Raw genomic sequence first — 10671 nt, 5'->3', positions numbered from 1 at the left:
TGCCCTCATGTGAAAAAGCACATGACCAAATTTAACTGAAAAAACTAACTGGGTTAGGCTTAAAGGACAAAACATGTATGATATGAAAACATAAATGACAAAACTCGTCAATTTTGAATATAAAGGACAACGCCTAAAAATGAGTATAAAGATAAAGGACAATCCTTGAAACTTTATAAACTTTTGGAGCACTTGTTTATTCTTGTATTTTTTTAATGCATTTGCACATCATCACATTATGAAACTTTAGAAGCACTAGACACCGTACGCACAGTACTCTTGACCGCTAATTTTAACTCTGACCACTAGTTCAACAAGCGACGCTTGCTTATTTAAATTTAGAGTTAATTGCCATTTTAGTCCCTGTGGTTTGGGCCATTTTGCTAGTTTAGTCCAAAGGTTTCATTTTTAATATCTGGATCCAAAAAGGTTTCATCGTTGCCATTTTGGTCCAACTGACTTAACTCTATCTATATCTGTTAAAGCTGCCAAGGGCATTTTTGTCAGATATGGATGGAGTTAAGTCAGTTAGACCAAAATGAAATGACAAAAATGCCCTTGGCAGCTTTAACAGATATGGATGGAGTTAAGTCAATTGGACCAAAATGGCAATGATGAAACCTTTTCGGATCCAGATGTTAAAAATGAAACCTTTGGACTAAACTGGCAAAATGGCCCAAACCACAGGGACTAAAATGGCAATTTACTCTTAAATTTAAATTACAAAACATTAAACATAATATAAATTTATAATCTTTAGAGTAAACTGCCATTTTGTTCTCTGAGGTTTGGCCACTTTTATCACTTTAGTCCAAATTTGAAACCTTTTGCATCTAGATCCCTGTGGTTTCATTTTTTGTCATTTTAGTCCAAAAATGAAATCAGCTAATATTTCTCAAAGTAAATCCTGGTTTTATGTCCTTTTTCCTCAGGGGCAAAATGGTCATCTCTTCATCTTTGCATCTCTCTTTTTCTCACTTTTCCTTTCAACCCATCTCTCTCTACATCTCTGCATCTCCTAAACTCCCACCCACCACAAGTACCACCCCCACCACCATCAACACTAGGCACCGCCATCAACACCCACCCCACACCACCGCCACTACCCACGCCGCCTCCCACCCCACCACCGTCAACTACAGATTCAGTCGAGTCGATTAGGTTGATTTGATTTCTTTTAACAAATACATATCGATGACCACACATTCATCATATCAGTAACCAGTTCAATGCATAAACATATTTTGGCTACGAATCAAATAGCAAAGGATGCTAAATCTAGAGAAGATGATTCATATAACAAATTCAAAATTAGGAAGTTACCAATAAGTAGTAACTGTCAGATGAGAAGAAAATTCCACAACAGATTGTTACTTAAAATAATTAGGGCATCAAAATTGATAACAAAATGAGGAAACAGATATGTGAACAATGGACCTAAGATCATATGGAGGATTATTAGGGCAACAACCCCCATATACGATTTGACCACCACCGTTCGCATCCTCCACGTTCAAACACCACCGCCGCAAACTCCACCCGCAACCACCGCCATTCCAACCTCCATTTTTTTCCAACCACCACTTGCTCGAACCACCACCACCGTTCATCATCATCACCATCCGGATAGAAACCACCACCCATCGCCGCTAAGGGAGGCCGTCGAAGTGTGTTCGGATTCCTCTCTCTCCTGATTCTCTTTCAACCGATCACTCTCCTTGTATGTGGGGGAGTAAAATGAAAACAACGATGATACATTAGGAGACGTGACGATGGCGAAATGGTAGGGGTGGTAGTTGATGGCGGTTTGGGGATCCGGTGGTGTTGGGGCTCGATTCAGTGGTGGTGGCTGGGATACGGTGGTGGTGGAAGTTGGCTGGGATACAGCGGTGGTGGTGGTGGAGGTTGATTGAAGAGAGAGAGGGAGAGGGTGGGGATAGTTAAAAGGAAGAAGATGACCTATGCATACATATAAGACTGTGGGGTATCGGGCGGGGGTTGGGGCGTGGGTTGGGTACAAACGCCCAAGTCACCACCCCGGGTGGACTTGGGTTTCGGCGTGGCCCCTTGGGCTGGGGTTTCAGCTCGGGCGTTGGGCGGGCTTAGCGGTCTTCCGTGGTCGGCTCTCATTGGTTGGGTTGGCTAGGCTATAGGTGGTTAGGTTTTTTTTTGTGTATTTTTATAATAATTGAAAAAAAAATTATAACACGTGGCCAACCCACGTGGGCTAGCCAACGCCCCGCCATACCGACCCAACATGCAACTGACCAACGGTGCCCCTCGAAGTTCACGTGTCAACTCATTCCCCAAACCCCTGCCCCACCATACCCCACGGTCTAACCAGGTTTGCTTTTGGACAAATGATTATTTTGCTCATGAGGAAAAGAACAAAAACCCAAGTTTTTTTTTTTTAAAATCTGAGCTGACTTTCAAAAAAATGAAACCACTGGAACACAGATACAAAATATTTAAAATTTGAACTAAAGTAGCAAAAATGGTGGACCAAAATGGCAGTTTACTCTAATCTTTTAATTGTAACTTGCCATAACTACAAACTTACCAAATTCGTGTGGTACACTATCACTTATTATTTTTTAGTTAATCGCTACTTGAAGAAAGAGATTGCTTCAAACGTTGACAATGAACAATTGAACACCTCATAATCCCCTTTCAAACCCTAATTCCCAATTCTTCCCAATCCTTCAAATTCTCTCAAATCCAAAATCCCTAATCTAATCTATGGCCTCCAGTTCCACCGTTTCTCCACCAACAAATCACACCAGATACGACGTTTTCATAAGCTTTAACGAAGACACTCGCTTCTCCTTCACCGATCACCTCTACGAGGCCTTAATCGGTGCAGGAATCAGAACTTACAGAGACAATTCACTCAACGATTCAACCGTTAGAACCTCGGAACTCGAGAGAGCAATCACGGTATCTAGGGCTTCGATAGTCGTCTTGTCGAAAAGTTATCTAGTTGATAGTTCCTCTCTTGATGAGCTGCGGTTGATTATGGAGCGGAGAAAGGGGTTTTATCATGTGGTTGTGCCGGTTTTTTATCATGTTGATCCGGTTGAGCTTAGGAGAGAGGAGAGTGTTTGTGAGTTGGAAGTGTTTCGCAAGGCGGAGTGGGCGGATAAGGTGGAGCAGTGGAAGGTTGCGCTTATGGAAGTTGCGCATTTGAGTGATAAGGCGGTTTCGGGGTATGTATTCTATGTTTTGACCGGTTATTTATCATCTCGGAAATACATATTAAATGAGTGCTAGTTTATTTGATTGATGATTACTAGTGTTATAATTAGTGAAAGGCCATAGTTTAGTTTGGAAATAAGTTTTCGACACTATAGGTTCTTTCGTTATATATGAATTAGGATCCTGTTGGGTGCAATCATAGTAAAGCTGTTTTTATCTTCAAAAACTCTGTTAGGAACGCTACGGTTATATTCCTTATTGTTTTGACCATAAAATGTCTCATTGTTGGACGCGGTCTGTGTCAGGAAGCTGACTTGAATAGCTAATAACTGTAGGGGTTTATTAGTTCACTTAACTAGAGTTTTGTGTGAAAAAACATATAGGGTAAATTATCATTTTAAAACTGAAACTTGTTTTCGCATTCTATTCGGTTTGACGCAACTGCTCTTGGGAAGGCTTGCCAAATGTTCCCGCCTCCCAGAATTAAAGTTAAAGGCCGATTTGGTATATGGTTTAAAAAGTGTTTTTGACTAATGTTAAATGTCTAATATGCCCCCCCTTAATAGAGCACAATCGGAATACCTTGTGAACCGCAATTTGTCGCACCAATAAGTCGATAAAGTAGTAAAATGTAACCCGAATGTTTGTAGTAAAGGAAATATTGCATTTTTTGGCCAACCCAAACTAGGTAGTAGTACTTCTATCTTGGGTAGGAGGGAGTAGATGTTTATTAGCGTTGCAAAATTTTGGTGTCACACATCGTGTTCAATCATTCGGGCATCATAAATTTACAGCACGTCTTTTTGTTAGATGGCGAACTGCTGACGTTGCATAATGTGCATATGAATAACAGTAGCTCTAGGGTACATGCTTATTGTTAATGTATAAATTGCATCTGATTCCATGCCCCAAGTAACATTTCTCGGGCAAGGAAAACTCTATGTTATAAACCTAGTTAATGATTTTTTATGTATTTTCTTCTGCTAAAAATGCTTTGTTAACAGAAAGTAACACTTGTTGTGTTTGGACTTGAATCCACAACCTCTTCTTTTATTACTTTTAATCCTAACTTAAAGCAAGTTATTTTTTTTATTGAAATACTTCAATGATTGTAGTCATTATCACACTTCTATTATTCCAGGCCTGAAACGAAGTTTATTGCGGATATTGTTAATACCATTGGCAATAAGCTAGGTCTCAAGTTAGTATCTAGTCCACCACATCTAACTGGAATGGACACTCGAGCCGAAGATATTAATCTATGGATGAAAGATAAGCAAGATGCTCAAGTTCTTGCAATTTGTGGACCGGCAGGAAGCGGAAAGACAACACTAGCCAAATATATTTATGATACCAACTTGCTAAAGTTTGAAAGCAGTAGTTTTCTTGAAGACATTGGAAAGATTTGTGAACAAACATGTGGTTTATGTGCATTACAAGAACAACTTCTTTCAGACATTTTAGAGGACAAGAGAAAAGAACTTGATGTTAATTCATATAAAAGTCAGATCGAAAACGCCTTACGTAAGAAACGGGTGCTTATTGTTCTTGATGACGTCGATAAAGAAGAACAAGTAGAAGCTTTACTTGGAATGGAAGAGATTAATACAGAAAGCAAAATTATTATAACAAGTAGGCTTCCAGATATACAAACATTGTTTAGATCTAGATCTCGCAGGTGTAAAGAGCACAAACTTAAGTTACTAAATGAACATGAGTCATTAGCGCTTTTAAGTTGGTATGCTTTTGGTTCTAAAATTCCCATGGAAGGTTTTAAGGAGCTTGCGTTAAAAGCCGCACATTACTGCGCGGGAAATCCGCTGGCTCTTAAATTGTTGGGTTCTTTATTTGTTAACGCTAAAGACTCACGGAAACGAACGAACATAGAATATTGGATGAGCACATTGAATTTATTAGAAAGAGAGCCTAATTACAGGATAGAAGGTATTCTCCGCATGAGCTTCGAGTATTTGCCGTTTATCACTTACCGAGAGTTGTTCTTGCATATTGCTTGTTTCTTTATCGGAGAAGATGAAGATTATGTGGTGAAGATATTGGAGCCTGATTATTGTGCAACAGCCGGGATTGTAACGTTAATTAATAGATGCCTTCTTACGGTTTCACCGAGCAAAAAACTGATGATGCATGGATTGTTTATCGAGATGGCAAGAAGGATGGTGCTTGACGAATCGCCCACGAACCCTGCAAAACGCAGTAGAGTTTGGTGTAACGAGGACTCTTACACTCTGTTGAGACAAGGAATGGTAAGATATGCTATATATATGTGTATGTATAAGATTTACTCTCTCTCTCTCTCTCTCACTCAATTAACGTTCTCTAAATTTTATTAGGGTTCAGAAACCATAGAAGGCCTAGCGCTTGACATGCGAATGGTGAGGGAAGAGAAGCATAATACGGTAATTCTTGTGGAGTGAAAATTACTGTCTTATTTCAGATGAAGAATTAGTTAGATCTTTATAAAATGCTTTATAACTATATTTTAGTAACAAAATTCTGAAGATTTATGATATTATTTAGGCATTCAAGGGAATGTTACTAGATTCCGCATACATATCTAATGTCTCCCCCACTCAAGTGTCCGGTTTAACTTTTAACAACATTTAGCATGTCTCGATGGGTGCGGGGGGGGGGGGGGGGGGGGGGGTCTTAGTTGCTTGAACCTTTGTAATGTATGCATTTAGGAGACTGTTTCTTGAGGTATGTTTGGAACAATTGACTCTAAAAGAGGTGCTAACTAAACCACTTTGCAGCAGCCAATGGCCTTCGATGCTGATTCACTCGCAAAGATGGATAATCTAAAGTTGCTCCAGCTCAACTATGTGGAATTATCGGGATCCTACGACGATTTCCCAGAAGATTTGAGATGGCTTTGTTGGCACGGGTTTCCGTTAAGAACCCTACCTTCTGAATTATTCATGGGGAACTTGGTCGCTATAGACATGAGTTATAGCAAACTCGAAGTATTTGAACCACCCACGGTAGGTATTTTTCACTGTATTTCACTAAAGTAGACGGATAGTCCTTGTGGTTGACCAAAATTTTGGATCTGGTCCCTAGCTTTCCAAAAGTGCATGGATGGTCCCTGTGGTTTGCACTTTGAACACATTAGTCCCCAAGCTTTTTAAAAGTACATGGATGGTCCCTGTGGTTTTCACTTTGTAACACATTTAGTCCCTAAAAACCACAGGGACCATCTGTGTACTTTTAAAAAGCTAGGGACCAAATCCAAAATTTTGGTTAACGAGAGGACCATCCGTGTACTTTACTCTTTCTTTAATTTCTTTTGTCTTTCAATTTGTTAGCTCTTGAAGATATGATAAAACTAAATTTCGTTACTTATGTAACAGGTAATTAGACCACTAAAGATACTAAACTTTAAAGACTCACAAAGCCTAGTAGAAATCCACACTATTTCCCGGCTTCCCAATCTCGAGACGTTGATTCTTTGGAACTGTTACAGTTTGGTTCGTGTTTCCGAGCCCATCGGAGATCTCAAGAGTCTTTCTCTATTAAACATGACCGGATGCGAAAACCTGTTTAAAGCCTCAAATTTCAGTCAACAACAGTCTTTGACTTCCCCCATTCCACACTCATTACAACGTCTTTTACTAAAAAGTTGCAGTCTCGAGCTCAACGATCATTTTTTAAGCTTTGAACATCATTCATTTTTGCAGTACCTGAATTTAAGCGGTAATTTGTTCGACCGCTTGCCTGAATACAATCATCTTACGAATCTTCGGGTACTTGACTTGAGTTTTTGCTCCAGACTTGAGTGCATTACATGTCTTCCAAATACGCTAGAAGAGTTGTTTGTTACGTGTTGTAAGTCATTAGAGAAAATTACGTTCCAATCACCACGATTCGGGTTGCGGGAAATCGATTATCAAGGTTGTACTAATTTATTGGAAATTGAGGGTCTTTTAAAACTCGTGCCGATATCAAAAACTGATGAACGGTTTTTGGGGCATATGAAGTGGCTGAAAGAATATCAGAGTCATGAAGTATGCCTGATTGGTGATTATCATCTCACAGTAGACAGAAGTCGACATATCCAGATGCTATACGAATTCGGTATAATGAGCACGTTTCTGCCAGACATAAAGGACCCGAATATGACGTGTGAGTACACCTCAAAATCTTCATCATTATCCTTTAACGTGCCTTCACATTATAATAACCATAAGCTCAAAGGATTAAACGTCATTTTCAAATACATACTATTCGGCGAGGAGAAATATGTATGGCCAATATTTGCGAAAATCATTAACACAACCAAATGTTGTGAATGGATTTACAACCCTATGGTCTTCGGGAGCCCTAAATTTGGTGACGTTGCTATATGGTTAAGTTATTGGGCGATGGAAAACTTATTAGACGTCGGTGATCAAGTTAACGTGTCTATTATTGTCGAGAATGGATTAGAGGTAATCGAGTGTGGTGCAAGCCTTGTGTATGATGATGATGGTGATGATGATGAGATGGAGAATGACACGTGGCAAAATAACGTTAAATGGGATGAAATACTTGTAGGGAATTTGTCGGCATTTCAGTTAAGCAAAGAAACGTATTATCTATGTCGCCGCGATTTCTTTAAGTCGATGGAGGTTGATGGACCGACGCCTAGGTGGTTCAGGGATTCGGTTGGTTATAAGTTTGATTATACAGGTATGCATGAATTGAATTTTGATTCCAAATAATGGTTGTTGATTTTAGTTTTACATTGTTATAGAGATACAGGGATGGAGAAAAACCGGTCGGGATCCCAAGTTGCGATCGTAGTTTTTTAACGGAAGGATTCGCCCGCCCGAGAGCATCTTCGAATCAATGGCTATGTAAGAGGTATCTTTGTGTTTCTGGCGACTCTTCATTTCATACCTTTATCTTGATGTCTTACGTCTTACATGTACGTTACTAATATTGACGCCACATACCACCCTCAACACGTGTTAACATTACTATTCTCGACACGACCACACTATAATGCACCAACATTGTCCAAAATATTGTCCCCTTGAAAAACTTATGTTGCATATTTGTTTACCAGTTTATAAATTTCTGCATGAGTCTCAATTTTTCAAATTCAAAATGTAAAAGCAATATAGGTTGCATGTAAAGCTGAGTGTTACTTGCATCCAAATAAATTTATTCCATGAAGTATATATGTGAGCCAACTCATCGGTCACTCACCGATCAATATCATCTACCTCGTCTTTCCTTTGGTATAAGCATCAATCATGTTGAAAACGACTTTCATCTAAGTATAACATAAAGTGTTATCATACAAAACAAATAAACAAATCATGGATTATCATTTTTTTTTTTCTGATACAATCATTTTCATGGATACCCAAATCATGATTAAATGCAATTGCAAGATATGTCGAGGGAATAAACCGATGAACGTGCCTATCAAGTAACATGTTTTTGTTCAAGTTGTCAAAACTTATCTGTCATTTGCCGTTCGAAAACAAAATATCATAGTCATTTGGTTTTTCTTTATGTAGTCATATCATCATAATAATTATACCTTTGACAAGAAACATCGTAATAACCCTCATTTGTAGGGAAAGCCCATATAGAGACTAAGTGAAGAAGCACAAAACTGTCTGTCATTGTTATGAATGCGCTCCACTTGCATCAATCAATTCACGAGCAAGTATTTCACACATGAGTGTTGCAAATCATGACTCGACATTACCGCTTGATGGTGTGTATATACAAAATGTTATTCAAACATATAACATGGCAATATGTCGTCAATCACATCGGTGGTACTAACTTTCTGATGTGTATTTTGTGTCTTTATCACATAATTAAATTGTTAACAAAAAAAAAATGGATGAAGTTAACCCAGTGGACTAAAATGGCAACGGTGAAATCTTTTTGGACCCGCATGCGAAAAATGAAATCTTTAACTAAACTGACAAAATGACCCAAACCAAAGGGACTAAAATAGCATTTAACTCGTACAAAAAAGTCAATATTCACTTTTTATGCTTTTAACATGTTTTGCAACATATTTTGTAATGTTATGTAATCACTTTTAGGTTGGAAGTTGACACACTTTCATGTAAATTTTTAATGTTTAACGTGTTTTGAAATGTTATGTGATCACTTTCATTTGGCAAATGCAATAACGAGTACAAACAAAATAAAACGTATTCCATATTAGAAATATGATTCATGTACACCCATCTAACTTTAAAGTCATCACATCAATTCATCAATCATTTGTTCTACGAGCGTATAGCATATGTTTTTATTCCTCTGTACGAGCGTACGCCATCACATTCGATGTCCTATACGGGTGTCTGTACCCCCACATAATAACAAATTAAAAACCATAGGGGTGTTTGTTTAGAAAACCCCTAATGTATTCTTACCCTAGTTAAGTAACAACTTATTAAATGTAGAATTTTTTAAATTTGTTATAATGAATTTCGTAAGAAATCTAACTTGGAATGCAGACTATAAAAGAAAAGGGAAACAATGGGTGGGCTTCTCTGTTGGGCCTATAAAAGTCTTGACTTTGGGCCAGAGTCGGGTCTTAGCCCATCCGGGTTGACGTATGACGAAGGGGATCATAATAGTTTGACCCAGTGCCTTTTGGCCCGGCTCAAAGGTCAAAGGTCCAAGTCAAAACTATCCTAAAACTTTTGTTATTCAGTATTTTAAATATGAGTAAAATACCAAAATCGTTCTTGAGGTTTGGACACTTTTGATCGTTTCATCTACAATAAGAATTTATTATAACTAAATCCCTAACGTTACATTTTTGTTGCCATTTTTATCCAAATCACTAACTCAATTAAAATGGGACAATTTCTAATGATTGTCTTCGATATGTTATGATTTTATGCAGGTAACTAGGTGGACTTGGTCAAGTTGGAATATTACCGAATATGCTTTGGAATAAACATGTGCAAATAAGGAAGTAACTGTTGTGGGTGATCATGGGAGCTCCCCGAAATCTCGTTTAGTTAGTTATTTGTTATTTCTAATTATAATTAGAGGATAATGAAGCTCAAATATGCAGAACATACACAACACTCACTCTCTCTCTCAATACTCAACCTACTCTCAACACTAACACTATATTCTATTTTATCGAGCTCATTATCTTCCAAAGTTGTATTGAATTACTCGTTACTTGCTCAATACAGTTGGTGATCGGTAGTTTCCATCACCCGATTTGTGCCGGAGATCTCATCAAGATCAAGGGTTTTTTCCTCGTATAATTCTCGGTGTTCATTGCCATTTTCACTTCCAAATCGTTTACATAATTGTTCAACCACATAAACACTCTACCTCACAAACAAACTATGGTTACATTATCCTTAGATTGATTTTTGATCAAAACAAGGTATATGAAAAAAAATTCGGTTCATATCGGGCCGTATCGGGTCGGTTCGGGTCATGTAAAACAAAAGAATATCAAGCTAAAATTTATATAAT

The 10671-nt window shown here is 38.2% G+C and overlaps 1 protein-coding gene across 9 annotated transcripts; it reads left to right on the top strand.

Annotated features, from left to right (window-relative positions):
- The first annotated feature begins 2601 nt into the window (after positions 1 to 2601).
- Positions 2602 to 10454, top strand: LOC110894248 (disease resistance protein RUN1). Of its 9 annotated transcripts, none has more exons than XR_004882361.1 (7): positions 2602 to 3206; positions 4337 to 5459; positions 5547 to 5612; positions 5970 to 6194; positions 6564 to 7881; positions 7946 to 8055; positions 10079 to 10454. XR_004882361.1 is itself a non-coding variant. In XM_022141440.2 (6 exons), exons 1-6 carry the CDS (start codon positions 2740 to 2742, stop codon positions 7993 to 7995), a joined length of 3249 nt encoding a protein of 1082 aa, XP_021997132.1. In that variant the 5' UTR covers positions 2602 to 2739; the 3' UTR covers positions 7996 to 8370. The 9 variants fall into 9 exon arrangements, 4 of the variants coding, with proteins under 4 accessions (XP_021997132.1, XP_021997131.1, XP_035840621.1 ...); XR_002566226.2 differs by having other exon boundaries at positions 5967 to 6194; XR_002566229.2 differs by lacking the exon at positions 10079 to 10454 and adding an exon at positions 8781 to 8945 and having other exon boundaries at positions 5967 to 6194; positions 7954 to 8055.
- The last annotated feature ends 217 nt before the right edge of the window (positions 10455 to 10671 follow it).

Source organism: Helianthus annuus, chromosome 15 (assembly GCF_002127325.2).
Source record: "Helianthus annuus cultivar XRQ/B chromosome 15, HanXRQr2.0-SUNRISE, whole genome shotgun sequence".
NCBI lineage: Eukaryota > Viridiplantae > Streptophyta > Magnoliopsida > Asterales > Asteraceae > Helianthus > Helianthus annuus.
The sequence above is the reverse complement of the archived record's forward strand: the minus strand, read 5'-3'. Positions and strand labels throughout refer to the sequence as shown.

Bases quoted from the DNA above. Each gene is read 5' to 3' on its own strand.
- LOC110894248 (XM_022141439.2), top strand. From the start codon at position 2,740: ATGGCCTCCAGTTCCACCGTTTCTCCACCAACAAATCACACCAGATAC. The intron at 6,195-6,563 runs GTAGGTATTTTT...CTTATGTAACAG, and splicing joins AAGTATTTGAACCACCCACG to GTAATTAGACCACTAAAGAT. The intron at 7,882-7,945 runs GTATGCATGAAT...ACATTGTTATAG, and splicing joins TTATAAGTTTGATTATACAG to AGATACAGGGATGGAGAAAA.